This window comes from Lepidochelys kempii, chromosome 3 (assembly GCF_965140265.1).
Source record: "Lepidochelys kempii isolate rLepKem1 chromosome 3, rLepKem1.hap2, whole genome shotgun sequence".
Taxonomy (NCBI): Eukaryota; Metazoa; Chordata; order Testudines; family Cheloniidae; genus Lepidochelys; species Lepidochelys kempii.
This window is the reverse complement of record NC_133258.1, coordinates 113,390,659-113,405,000: the sequence shown is the minus strand read 5'-3', so window position 1 is coordinate 113,405,000 and position 14,342 is coordinate 113,390,659. Positions and strand designations below refer to the sequence as shown.

Sequence of the window (14,342 nt, the reverse complement as noted above, 5' to 3'; positions counted from 1 at the left end):
GAGGCGAAACAACTTATTTTTGGCTTAGTTTGGTGTTACAATTGACTGATAGAAGTTGATCTTAATATGCACCATGCCCACTTTAAGGTCCCACAATGTGGTTCCACACTGGAACCATGGGCCTCCTGCACAAATTACCTTGTGGGATTGGGACCTTAGTTATTATGCCCTAATAGCTTGACTTCTCTCATGTGTAGAGCACCCTCTAATCCCATTGCAGTCCAATCAGTCCATGAGTACACTAGAATATCTTCATCTGGATACAATGGTGAGTAGCTAGCCTTTCAGCTACAAAATGCACAGTCTGAGTGATTGCGTGGCTGGTAAGACTACAGGACAGGAAGTCACACAATCTGAGTTCTAGTCTGCTCATTTGCCTTGTGGCTCTGGGAAAGTCATTCTTCTTTGCAATTTTATTTCTAAGCCCTGGTCTACACTAGGACTTTAGGTCGAATTTAGCAGCGTTAAATCGATTTAAACCTGCACCCGTCCACACAATGAAGCCCTTTTTTTCGACTTAACAGGCTCTTAAAATCGATTTCCTTACTCCACCCCTGACAAGTGGATTAGCGCTTAAATCGACGTTGCCGGCTCGAATTTGGGGTACTGTGGACACAATTCGATGGTATTGGCCTCCGGGAGCTATCCCAGAGTGCTCCATTCTGACCGCTCTGGACAGCACTCTCAACTCAGATGCACTGGCCAGGTAGACAGGAAAAGAACCGCGAACTTTTGAATCTCATTTCCTGTTTGGCCAGCGTGGCAAGCTGCAGGTGACCATGCAGAGCTCATCAGCACAGGTGACCATGATGGAGTCCCAGAATCGCAAAAGAGCTCCAGCATGGACCGAACGGGAGGTACGGGATCTGATCGCTGTATGGGGAGAGGAATCCGTGCTATCAGAACTCCGTTCCAGTTTTCGAAATGCCAAAACCTTTGTGAAAATCTCCCAGGGCATGAAGGACAGAGGCCATAACAGGGACCCGAAGCAGTGCCGCGTGAAACTGAAGGAGCTGAGGCAAGCCTACCAGAAAACCAGAGAGGCGAACAGCCGCTCTGGGTCAGAGCCCCAAACATGCCGCTTCTATGATGAGCTGCATGCCATTTTAGGGGGTTCAGCCACCACTACCCCAGCCGTGTTGTTTGACTCCTTCAATGGAGATGGAGGCAACACGGAAGTAGGTTTTGGGGACGAAGAAGATGAGGAGGTTGTAGATAGCTCACAGCAAGCAAGCGGAGAAACCGGTTTTCCCGACAGCCAGGAACTGTTTCTCACCCTAGACCTGGAGCCAGTACCCCCCGAACCCACCAAAGGCTGCCTCCTGGACCCAGCAGGCGGAGAAGGGACCTCTGGTGAGTGTACCTTTTAAAATGCTATACATGGTTTAAAAGCAAGCATGTGAAAGGATTACTTTGCCCTGGCATTTGCGGTTCTCCTAGATGTAGTCCTAAAGCCTTTGAAAAGGTTTCTGGGGAGGGCAGCCTTATTTCCTCCTTCATGGTAGGACACTTTACCACTCCAGGCCAGTAACACGTACTCGGGAATCACTGTAGAACAAAGCATTGCAGTGTATGTTTGCTGGCATTCAACCAAAATCCGTTCTTTATCTCTCTGTGTTATCCTCAGGAGAGTGAGATATAATTCATGGTCACCTGGTTGAAATAGAGTGCTTTTCTTCAGGGGACACTCAGAGGAGCCCATTCCTGCTGGGCTGTTTGCCTGTGGCTAAACAGAAATGTTCCCCGCTGTTAGCCACAGGGAGGGGGGAAGGTTGAGGGGGTAGTCACGCGGTGGGAGGAGGCAAAATGCGACCTTGTAACGAAAGCACATGTGCTATGTATGTAATGTTAACAGCAAGGTTTACCCTGAAAGAGTGTAGCGACTGTTTTATAAAATGTGTCTTTTTAAATACCGCTGTCCCTTTTTTTTTCTCCACCAGCTGCATGTGTTTCAATGATCACAGGATCTTCTCCTTCCCAGAGGCTAGTGAAGCTTAGAAAGAAAAAAAAACGCACTCGCGATGAAATGTTCTCCGAGCTCATGCTGTCCTCCCACACTGACAGAGCACAGACGAATGCGTGGAGGCAAATAATGTCAGAGTGCAGGAAAGCACAAAATGACCGGGAGGAGAGGTGGCGGGCTGAAGAGAGTAAGTGGCGGGCTGAAGACAGGACTGAAGCTCAAATGTGGCGGCAGCGTGATGAGAGGAGGCAGGATTCAATGCTGAGGCTGCTGCAGGACCAAACCAGTATGCTCCAGTGTATGGTTGAGCTGCAGCAAAGGCAGCTGGAGCACAGACTGCCACTGCTGCCCCTCTGTAACCAACCGCCCTCCTCCCCAAGTTCCATAGCCTCCACACCCAGATGCCCAAGAACGCGGTGGGGGGGCCTCCGGCCAACCAGCCACTCCACCACAGAGGATTGCCCAAAAAAAAGAAGGCTGTCATTCAATAAATTTTAAAGTTGTCAACTTTTAAAGTGTTGTGTGGCATTTTCCTTCCCTCCTCCACCACCCGTCCTGGGCTACCTTGGTAGTCATCTCCCAATTTGTGTGATGAATGAATAACGAATGCATGACTGTGAAGCAGCAATGACTTTATTGCCTCTGCAAGCAATGATTAAAGGGAGGAGGGCAGGGTGGTTAGCTTACAGGGAAGTAGAGTGAACCAAGGGGCAGGGGGTTTCATCAAGGAGAAACAAACAGAACTTTCACACCGTAGCCTGGCCAGTCATGAAACTGGTTTTCAAAGCTTCTCTGATGCGTACCGTGCCCTCCTGTGCTCTTCTAACCGCCCTGGTGTCTGGCTGTGCGTAACCAGCAGCTAGGCGATTTGCCTCAACCTCCCATCCTGCCATAAACGTCTCCCCCTTACTCTCACAGATATTGTGGAGCACACAGCAAGCAGTAATAACAGTGGGAATATTGGTTTCGCTGAGGTCTAAGCGAGTCAGTAAACTGCGCCAGCGCGCCTTTAAACGTCCAAATGCACATTCTACCACCATTCTGCACTTGCTCAGCCTGTAGTTGAACAGCTCCTGACTACAGTCCAGGCTGCCTGTGTACGGCTTCATGAGCCATGGCATTAAGGGGTAGGCTGGGTCCCCAAGGATACATATAGGCATTTCAACATCCCCAACAGTTATTTTCTGGTCTGGGAATAAAGTCCCTTCCTGCAGCTTTTGAAACAGACCAGAGTTCCTGAAGATGCGAGCATCATGCACCTTTCCCGGCCATCCCACGTTGATGTTGGTGAAACGTCCCTTGTGATCCACCAGAGCTTGCAGCACTATCGAAAAGTACCCCTTGCGGTTTATGTACTCGGCGGCTTGGTGCTCCGGTGCCAAGATAGGGATATGGGTTCCGTCTATAGCCCCACCACAGTTAGGGAATCCCATTGCAGCAAAGCCATCCACTATGACCTGCACATTTCCCAGGGTCACTACCCTTGATATCAGCAGATCTTTGATTGCGTGGGCTACTTGCATAACAGCAGCCCCCACAGTAGATTTGCCCACTCCAAATTGATTCCCAACTGACCGGTAGCTGTCTGGCGTTGCAAGCTTCCACAGGGCTATCGCCACTCGCTTCTCAACTGTGAGGGCTGCTCTCATCTTGGTATTCATGCGCTGCAGGGCAGGGGAAAGCACGTCACAAAGTTCCATGAAAGTGCCCCTACGCATGCGAAAGTTTCGCAGCCACTGGGAATCGTCCCAGACCTGTAACACTATGCGGTCCCACCAGTCTGTGCTTGTTTCCCGAGCCCAGAATCGGCGTTCCACAGCATGAACCTGCCCCATTAGCACCATGATGCATGCATTGTCAGGGCCCATGCTTTCAGAGAAATCTGTGTCCATGTCCTGATCACTCACGGGACCACGCTGACGTCGCCTCCTCGCCCGGTATCGCGTTGCCATGTTCTGGTGCTGCATATACTGCTGGATAATGCGTGTGGTGGTTAATGTGCTCCTAATTGCCAAAGTGAGCTGAGCGGCCTCCATGCTTGCCTTGGTATGGCGTCCGCACAGAAAAAAGGCGCGGAACGATTGTCTGCCGTTGCTCTGACGGAGGGAGGGGCGACTGACGACACGGCTTACAGGGTTGGCTTCAGGGAGCTAAAATCAACAAAGGGTGTGCCTGTACATCAAGGAGTATTTCAGGCAGGACTGCACGGAGGGTTCCAATAAGAAATGGTGCACCTAAGTTATCGTTGTTATTGGAACAAGGAGGTTAGCCTGGCCTCTGATTGATACATGGCTAGATTTACCTCGCTGCACCTTCTCTGTGAGTGAGTGCAGTGTGATCTAGACAGGGGAGGAGGCAAATGAGTACAAAACAAATCTGGTCTATTTCTTGTTCTGACCCACTCCATCTATCTTTTACATCTTTGGCTGGCAGCAGACGGTGCAGAAGGACTGCATGCCATCCACATCTCATGGCTGCTCGGCAGAAGATGGTACAGTACGACTGCTAGCCATCTTCATCTCTTGCCTGCCTGGCATAAGATGGTACAATACGACTGCTAGCAATCCTCATCTCTTGCCTGCCTGGCAGAAGATGGTACAGTACAACTGCTAGCAGTCCGTATCGCCTGCCCGCTCACCATAAGACGGTTCAATAGGACTGCAGGACTAAAGAGAATGACCTGGTCAAGTCACTCCAAATTTAGTCCCTGCGCCCATGTCTGCCCAGGCGCTCCCAGCCGACGTGGCCAGGAGCACCTCGGACACGACGAGGACGACTACCAATCGTATTGCACCGTCTGCTGCCAGAAGGCAATGGGTTGCTGCTACTGTGCAGCAAAGCCGTACCGCGTCTGCCAGCACCCAGGAGACATAGGGTGACGGTTACCTGAGCGGGCTCCATGCTTGCCGTGGTATGGCGTCTGCACAGGTAACTCATGAAAAAAGGCGCGAAATGATTGTCTGCCCTTGCTTTCACGGAGGGAGGGAGGGAACGGGGGCCTGACGACACGTACCCAGAACCACCCGCGACAATGTTTTAGCCCCATCAGAGTGCTCCATTGTGAGTGCTCTGGACAGCACTCTCAGATGCCCGATTGTTTGCCATTGCTCTGACGCTGGGAGGGGCGCTTACAGGGTTGGCTTCAGGGAGCTAAAATCAACAAAGGGGGTGGCTTTACATCAAGGAGTATTTCAGGCAGGACTTCACGGAGGGTTCCAATAAGAAATGGTGCACCTAAGTTATTGTCCTTGTTGGAACAAGAAGGTTAGCCTGGCCTCTGATTGATACATGGCTAGATTTACCTCGCTGCACCTTCTCTGTAAGTGACTGCAGTGTGATCTAGAAGAATGAGTCCCCTAGACAGGGGAGGGGGGGAAGCAAATGAGTACAAAACAAATCTGGTCTATTTCTTGTTTTGATCCACTCCATCTATCTTTTACATCTTTGGCTGGCAGCAGACGGTGCAGAAGGACTGCATGCCATCCACATCTCATGGCTGCTCGGCAGAAGATGGTACAGTACGACTGCTAGCAGTCCGTATCGCCTGCCCGCTCACCATAAGACGGTTCAATAGGACTGACTGCAGGACTAAAGAGAATGACCCGCTCAAGTCACTCCAAATTTAGTCCCTGTGCCCATGTCTGCCCAGGCGCTCCTGATCGACCTCACATAGGCGACCAGGAGCACCTCAGACATGACGATGACGGCTACCAGTCGTACTGTACCGTCTGCTGCCACAAGGCAAGGGGTTGCTGCTACTGTGTAGCAATGCCGTACCGCGTCTGCCAGCACCCAGGAGTCATAGGATGACGGTTACCTGAGCGGGCTCCATGCTTGCCGTGGTATGGCGTCTGCACAGGTAACTCAGGAAAAAAGGCTCGAAATGATTGTCTGCCCTTGCTTTCACGGGGGGAGGGAGGGAACGGGGGCCTGACGATATGTACCCAGAACCACCCGCGACAATGTTTTAGCCCCATTAGGCATTGGGATCTCAACCCAGAATTCCAATGGGCAGCGGAGACTGCGGGAACTGTGGGATAGCTACCCACAGTGCAACACTCCAGAAGTCGACTTTAGCCTCGGTACTGTGGAAGCGCTCCACCGAGTTAATGCACTTAATGCACTTAGAGCATTTTCTGTGGGGACACACACACTCGAATATATAAAACCGATTTCTAAAAAACCGACTTCTATAAATTCGACCTAATTTCGTAATGTAGACATACCCTAAGGGAGTAATGCTTGAGGCTTAACATTTTGTAAATCAAGATGAACTGGCTGACAGGATAAAACTAAGAATCAGGATACCCAAGATCCCAGTTCTGCCTGTGCTTTGTTGTGGGCAAGTAATGTAATCTCTACTTCAGTTTCCTTATCTGTAAAGTAAGGCTAATGGTTTTTATTCACCTTTTGTAAAGTTTGAGCTTTGTGGAGGAAGAGCTATGTAGGTGCCAAGTGTTGTGAGACAGTAAAACATTAACTCCTAGTAATCAGGCTCACTGTATTATGACAACTAATTTGTCAACTGATGCTTTTATGTTTGATCCATTACATACATATTAGGTGTTGCTACCTCAAAATGGTGATGTCTCTTGAAGGGTTGGTCCTGTCTACGCTCTGTGTGTGTTATTTCTTTTTGAACCAGTATATCTACATCACTGCTCCTATATACTGGTGCAAACCCCTAATTTATACATAATAGCACATTATAAACCATAATTTGTGCTGTTGTAGTTTACTCCAAAAGATGTACTTATATTAGTTGAAACGATTTGTTGGTTTGGTATGTCTATGCTATGAATCTTCATAAATCCCAACGGTGGACAAGACCACCAATCTAGAATCCAGACAGAGACCATAGTGTAAGGGTAAGCTTCTCCGCCACCAAATAACCACAGGAAAACTGGAGTGTATTCTACGTAACAGGAGAGAGAATACATCACTTAAAAAATTAAATGTCTAAATTCTAATTAAAAAAGAAGCTGCCATCTTGACATAGGAAAGATCTGACTTGCAAAGCTGTAAGGCACATTCTTTTTCTGTTCTTTAAAAGTGACCTACAGAAGGGGGTGGGGGGGGGGATGTGTTCTCTTTGGTTCTCTCTATGATGTAAGAAGTGCTGAAAGATGGGTTTGGGGGGCAGTGTTTGTTTTGTTTTTTAAGTTCTGCCTGTTTCTCTTAAAATGGGAATTCAGGTTCTGTCTAAGCTGGAAATCTCTGATGCCTAGAGAACAAGTGAAATGGCGAAGAGAATATCAGCAAGAAGGGAAAAGGATTTTCTATTCACCTTTCAAAACTTTTTACCCCAGAAAAGAACAATTTAACTTAAATGATAATTTGAATAGAAGTCTTAGACTCAATACCCTAGCCCCTACGATTAAGGTGGTCAGTGCTCCCAATAACTTTCTTAATGCCGCCTGATATTTCCAAGGTTAAAAAAAGCCAAACTAATTTTAAAAAAACGTTTGCCAGGCTGCCTTCATACATAAATAAATAAAGGACAAATATCTCTAATTCAAAAATAATTTGCTGGTCACCTGTAAAGAACAGAACATGCTTAAACCACTTTAAAATCCGTTATTTTCCTATGCATTGTAGTGATGAAGTACATTTTCTGTGCTTCAACCTACTTGCCACAGATGGTAGACTGAACCATCAACAAAAACATGAATTCTCACCTAAACAGCCTCATACTTCCCATTATCATGAATGATCACGGGGGTGGGGGGGATTCAGACTGGCTTTGGGAGGTGAGATTTAGGTTACCATCAGTGAGAGGGGGAAAGAGAATTTGTATCTTTGGGCCCAGAAAGTGGTAATTACAGTGGTAGCGTGTGATCACCTGGGACTGTGTGTTAGCAAAATGGGAACCTATGGATATTACTGCCCTGGCTCAGCTACTTTTCCAAGGATCTTTACATCTTTTCCCCTTCTCACTGTTGAAAGGTGAGCGTGACTAAATGATCTATGGTAAAGAAATGTACTTTGATTTTGACTTTTGATGTTATGTTAGATGTTAAGTTGCATACACCATCAAGTCACAAAGCTACTCTAAATTCATAATAGATAGGATTTAGTGAATTGCAAATAACTCTATTGAAGAGTTTTGGCAACAAAACAAACCTCACAAGCTAAGCTCAAACTTGTGTTCAAAATAACTATCTTTTATTTGTACAAAATGTCTTAAATTAGGATAATACATTTAATAAGTGAGTCAAACGGTTTAGTTTTTTTGTTTTTAGTCCTTTCTCCCCCAGGACACTTAACATCTTCCAGAGCTCATACTTTGTCACCTCTTCCAATCCCTTTCTTATCCCAATTCCCTTCACACAAGGAGATGAAAAGAGACCACTTGATCAAACCTGGTGTGATTCAGCTCTTCCTCCCCTCCGCCCAAGTCTTCTGACATTACCCTAGTTAAAACAAATGAGATTCCAATACAAAACCGGTTAGGTTCAATATTAGTAGTTTTATTATCAAAAGTCAACCTTTTCTTTCTTTTGCAAAACAAGACAGGCGATCAAATCTCTTAAAGATACCAGTCTCTGGACCCTGGCCTTTTCAATGCCATTTGTGGGAATGGTGATTAATATGGTTCTTGGATTTGATCATGGTTAAATGTTCACTTCCACCAAATTAGGGTCCAATACACGTGGGAAGAAAACTTTTAGGTTTTGATCAACGGAAAAGTGAACTGTCATTCTGATTTTTTTTTATAAATAGCATACTTACTGATTTACAAATACCTACCAATGTGAAAGAGAGATCTTACTTTGTGTTTTGGTGTCGGTGAGAACTTAAAAATGGAATTAAAGCAAGTATTTACATATATGAGAGGAATAAACATTTAAGGCTACCTCTCTTCCCTGTCCTGGTACAGCCAACAGTAAAAGAGACTATATTTCACTTCAGCAAATGACTGATTTTAGCTAGTTTTAAATTTTAGGGGGTTTCTTTGACATTTGCTTGTTGATTTCTCAACAAATTGGAAGACAATCTAGAGATGGAAGGAACTTAATAATAAGAGAGGGAAGGAACTGTAGCATATACATTTGTTAGAAGCAAGACAGCATCCTTTGATTGTATAAGAGGAAGGAAACATTGGACTAAAAATGCTTTGAAAAAAAATTAACAGATAAAATCTAAAATCAATAGGTTGAAAAGGAGTCATAATCTAACTGCCAAATTCCAGGAAAAAGACCAGAAACCCCTAGTTATACATTTATGTAGCTAAATATTTGATAAAGAATAGATTCATAATGACTTTTTAAAGTGTTTTTTAAAAACCTCACTTTTCAGCATCTCCTGTTCTATATTGGTCAATTCTATCTATACCAGTGGTTCTCAAACTTTTATATTGGTAACCCTTTCATGTAGCAAGCCACTGAGTGTGACACCCCACCCCCCCCACCCCCTTATAAATTTAAAACACTTTTTAATATATTTAACACTATTATAAATGTTGGTGGCAAAGTTGGGTTTGGGGTGGAGGCTGACAGCTCGTGCCCCCCCCCCCCCATGTAATAACCTTGTTTTGGTAGGATTTTTTTGTAACTATTCATGTTGCTTTATATTTATTAGAGAAGGCAATGTCAAATTTGCCTTGCCATTGAAGAAGGTGGTGGTGAGGTTAGTGATAGCCCTCAGTTCATGGGTGAGTGAACTCTACAGTCTCAGACTGGCCTCCAAGAAAGTTCTGCCTCTCATAGGTTATGTTAATTATAAAGAGTTCCATTGTGCCAGAGGAGTGTAGCTGTCAACAGTGGTCTTCATCCTGGAGTTTTAAGTGGTGTCTTATATCTCCTGGTCCAAGTCCTTGAAAATAAGGATTGAGACCTTGAACTTGATTCAGAATTGAATGGGAAGCCAGTGTAGACGGGGGGATTGGTTTGATGTGTTTGTAGTAGCCACTGTTGCTGAGGAGATACACTGCAGCATTCTGTACTAGTTGGAGTTTCCTAACAGATGAAGGTTTCATGCCCAGGTTTATCACATTGATTTAGTTAGCCAAGAAGTGATGAAGGCATAAATAACTGAGGCTAGATCATCATCTGTCAGGATGGGATGGAGTCTCTAGCTCTCTGGAGATGATAGAGAAAGCATTACTCATGGATATAACTACAGTATACTTCTTAGTTAGAGGCCATGAAGATGACTTAGCAAGAATTCAGGTCCCCTTAGGAAGCACTGGAAGCTTTGAATATAAAGCTTCGAACACTGCCTTTGGTTTGATTGAGATGTTTAAATCTTTATTCCAAAGAGTGATGATGCTTACACGGTTCCGCTGTGTTAGGTTCATTAGTATTTTATAGGCTGCTGAGAGAAATCCTTTAGCCTTAATGAAACCTCAGTTTGAACTTTTCAGTAGGACACAGATGTGCAGCATTTGTTTAAAAACCTAGCTTATGAGCTGCAGGCAGAGCAGCCAGTACTTGTCTGAACAATCTCTTTATTGTAGATCTGGGAAACCTGCTTTTGGAGGGGTTTTGGGAAAAAGCCTTATTTCCTATTTATTATATCTGAGAAGTTCTGTTTTGTACTCAATTTTTCTAACCTATGCTAGATCTTGATTTTTACCTTCTTATAAAGAGATGATGGTTGGATGCACCCTATAAATCACTATTAAGAATAACTTTTGATTGCCTTTAAGTAACTGTAAAAGGAGATATGACTGGCAACCTCTCCAATTTTTCAATATCCCTTTTGAAATATGGAAACCAGAACTGCAACCAGTATTCCAGTAGTGATCCAGCTGCTAGAGAGAACAGTGTTGATGTAATATACTTAGACTTCTCCAACATATTGGCCTTGGTACTGCACAACATTTTGATTAAAAACAAAAGAACTAGAACCATATAAAATTTACATGATGCCAATTAAGCACATTAAAAATTGGCGAAATGACAGGTCTCAAAATGTAGTTATAAATGTGGAATTATCATTAAGCAGCTGAGTTTCTAGTGGAGTCCTGCAGGGATCGATTCTTAACCCTACACTATTTAATGTCCTTAATGACCAGTGTAATAGGGTCCTTGGGCCAAGGGGCCTAGTGGTTAATGTCCACTCGGTCATGGGGCAGTGGTAGGGGAGCCTGGGCCTGCCCATTCCACCAGGCTCTGACCCACAGCCCTAAGACGGTCAGCATCATTTGACCTTCAGCTAGGTCCCTCTGAGTTACCTTCCCTGGGTTACTTCCTACTGCTGCTTCACTCCCTCAGCTTCTGGTCCCAGATAAGGAGAAATGGAACCCAAACTCCCAGCCCCAACTGGGCTCAGCATACAGTCCTGTTCATGCAGGGAGGCTTCTCCAGCCTCTTTTGGGCAAGAGTCTTCTTGGTAGATCTGCACTCCCCCAAGCCTCTCCGTTCTGAGCTAGGTTGCTCCCTTTTCAACCCCATCTCCAGTTGGGAGAATGCTCAACAAGGTTGGAGGGGTAGGGCTACCTTTAACCTCTTCTGGCCCTATGTGGGGTTTGTACATCCCATCACAACCTGGAATAAAACATAGTCATCGCTGATAAAATTTGCAGATAACAAAAAAATTGGGAGAGTGGTAAATAACGAAGAGGACAGGCCACTGATACAGAGCAATCTGGATTGTTTGGTAAGCTGGTTGTAAACAAACAATATATATTTTAGTACAGTCTTAGAAATGTATATATTTACATTTGAATGTAGGCTATATTTACACGATGGGACACTGTCTTGGGAAGCAGTGATAATCAGCTGACCATGCGCTCCTACTGTGAAGCTGTGGCCAAAAGGTCTAATGCAATCCTTGGATGCATAAAGGGGAATCTCAAGAAGGAGCAAAGAGGGTATTTTACCTCTGTATTTGGCACTGGTGCGGTTGCTGCTGGAATACTGTGTCCAGTTGTGGTGTCCAGAATTAAAGATGTAGGTTGATTCAGGATGTTGATAGATTGGACAGGGTTCAGAGAAGAGCCACAAGAATGATTTAAAGGATTGGAAAACATGCCTTACATGATACCTAAGACACTCAATCTGTTTAGTTTAAGAAAACGAAGAATAAGATGTGACCGGATCACAGTTTACAAGTACTTACATGGAAGACACATATTTGATAATGGGTTTGTTAATCTAGTGGAGAAAGGAATAACAAGACCCAATGATTGGAAGTTGAAGGTAGACAAATTCAGACTGGAAATAAAGTATATATCAGTGGTTTACGAACTTTTTTCATTTGCGGACTCCTACAAATTTTTGAAAGGAGGTGCGGACCCCTTTGGAAATCTTAGACATTGTCTGTGGACTCCCAGCAGTCCATGGACCAAAAGTTGAAAACCACTGGTGTACATTTTTAACAAAGAGGATAATTAACAATTGGAATAATTCACCAAGGGTGGTTGTAGATTCTCCATCACTAGCAACTTTTAAACAAAAATGGGATATTTTTCTAAAAGATCTGTTCTAGTTCGAACAGGAATTATGTGGGGGAAGTTCTAGGGCCTGTGCTATGCAGGAGGTCAGACTATATGACTACACTGCTCCCTTCTGGCCAGAGACACTATGAATCTCACGTATGCTGTATACAAAAGTAATATCACTGGGACTGTCACCTGATGTGCTGAAACTACCTCTGAGTCCATTTTCTCAAATGGCTTGGGACTCCAGAACCCTGTCTTGTTGAGCCAGACATCCTAGCCTGCTGCAACTCAGATCCAGAGTCTGAACCACGCCCCAGAGCTGCAGATTAAACTGAAAACAGCTCAGCAAGTACTCCTGTCTTCAACACCCACCTCCCAATGGGATCCAAACCGCAAATAAATCTGTTTTACTCTGTATAAAGCTTATACAGGGCAAACTCATAAATTGTCCACCCTCTATACCACTGATAGAGAGATATGCACAGCTATTTACTCCCCCAGATATTAATCACTTACTCTGTGTTAATTAATAAAAGTGATTTTATTAAGTATAAAAAGGAGGATTTAGTGGTTTCAAGTTATAGAACAAAATAACTTACCAAGCATAATAAAACAAAACACACAAGTCTAAGCCTAATACACTAAGAAACTGAATTCAGTTAAATCTCAGCCTCAAAGATGTTCCAATAAGCTGCTTTCACAGACTAGACTCCTTCCTAATCTGGGCCCAATCCTTTTCCCTGGTACAGTCCTTGTTAGTTCCAGCTCAGGTGGTAACTAGGGGATTTCTCATGAGTGAGAAGCCCCTTTGTTCTGTTCCACCCCCTTCTATAGCTTTGGCACAAGGCAGGAATCTTTTGTCTCTCTGGGTCCCCATCCCTTCTCCTAAATGGAAATGCACCAGGTTTAAGATGGATTCCAGTACCAGGTGACATGGGCACTTGTCCTGTGAGACCCCAAGCCTCCATTCTTCCTGGCCTGACTCACAGGAAGGCTTGCAAGTAAACACAGACATTTACAACCAATTGTCCTAGTCAATGGGAGCCATCAACATTCCAAGCCATCATTAATGTTCCACACTTTGCATAATTACAATAGGACTTCAGAGTAATACTTCATATTTCTAGCTTCAAATACAAGAATGATACATTCATACAAATAGGATGAACACTCAGTAGATCATAAGCTTTGTAATGATATCTTATAAGAGACCTTTTGCATGAAGCATATTCCAGTTACATCATATTCACACTTATAAACATTTTTCCATAAAACATATGGCGTGCAATGTCACAATCACTTCTTTTACTTGTATTCTATATTCCCCTATTTATACATCCAGCCAACCCCTTTTGGCTACAGTGTTGGTTATCCTCCAAGTTAATTCACCACCAAGATATCAATCCTTTTTACTTGTATTCTATATTCCCCTATTTATACATCCAGCCAACCCCTTTTGGCTACAGTATTGCTTAGTTGGTTATCCTCCAAGTTAATTCACCACCAAGATATCAATCCTTTTCAGTGTCTTGCATTCCAGGATTCTGTCCCAAATCCTTTTAAGTATGGCCCACATTCTTTGTTCCTAGATGTATGACCTGTTGGTCATACCAATTGGAGCAGGCTGGGGCTGGGTTGCTCTACCTACCGCCACTGGTGAGTGCAGGCCCACCCCCTGCTGCAGTCCTCAGGGGAATGGGGGCGGAGCAGGGGCAGGAAGAAGCGGGGCAGGGGGCGGAGCAGAGGCAGGATTTTTGGGGAAGGAGTGGAGTGGGGGTAGGGTGGGGGGAGCAGGGGTGTGAAGAGGTGTGCCTGGGGTGGAGCAGCTACAACTTAGCATATGGGTAGGGATGGCCCTGAGCGTGGTTGCTGCTAAGAGAGGCTGCCCGCCTGCCCTGGACCCATGCTGCCCTGGACCCAGCGTGGCCCTGGGAGGGGGCAGGGGTCTCCCTCTGTGCACTGCTCATTGGCTGGGAACGAGGAGCTATGGCC

The 14,342-nt window shown here is 45.0% G+C and overlaps 1 protein-coding gene across 1 annotated transcript; it reads left to right on the top strand.

Moving 5' to 3' along the window:
- Nucleotides 1–26: 26 nt before the first annotated feature.
- Nucleotides 27–2,788, top strand: LOC140909109 (uncharacterized). The gene is made up of 2 exons (XM_073337616.1): nt 27–1,353; nt 1,941–2,788. Exons 1-2 carry the CDS (start codon nt 780–782, stop codon nt 2,459–2,461), a joined length of 1,095 nt encoding a protein of 364 aa, XP_073193717.1. The 5' UTR covers nt 27–779; the 3' UTR covers nt 2,462–2,788.
- The last annotated feature ends 11,554 nt before the right edge of the window (nt 2,789–14,342 follow it).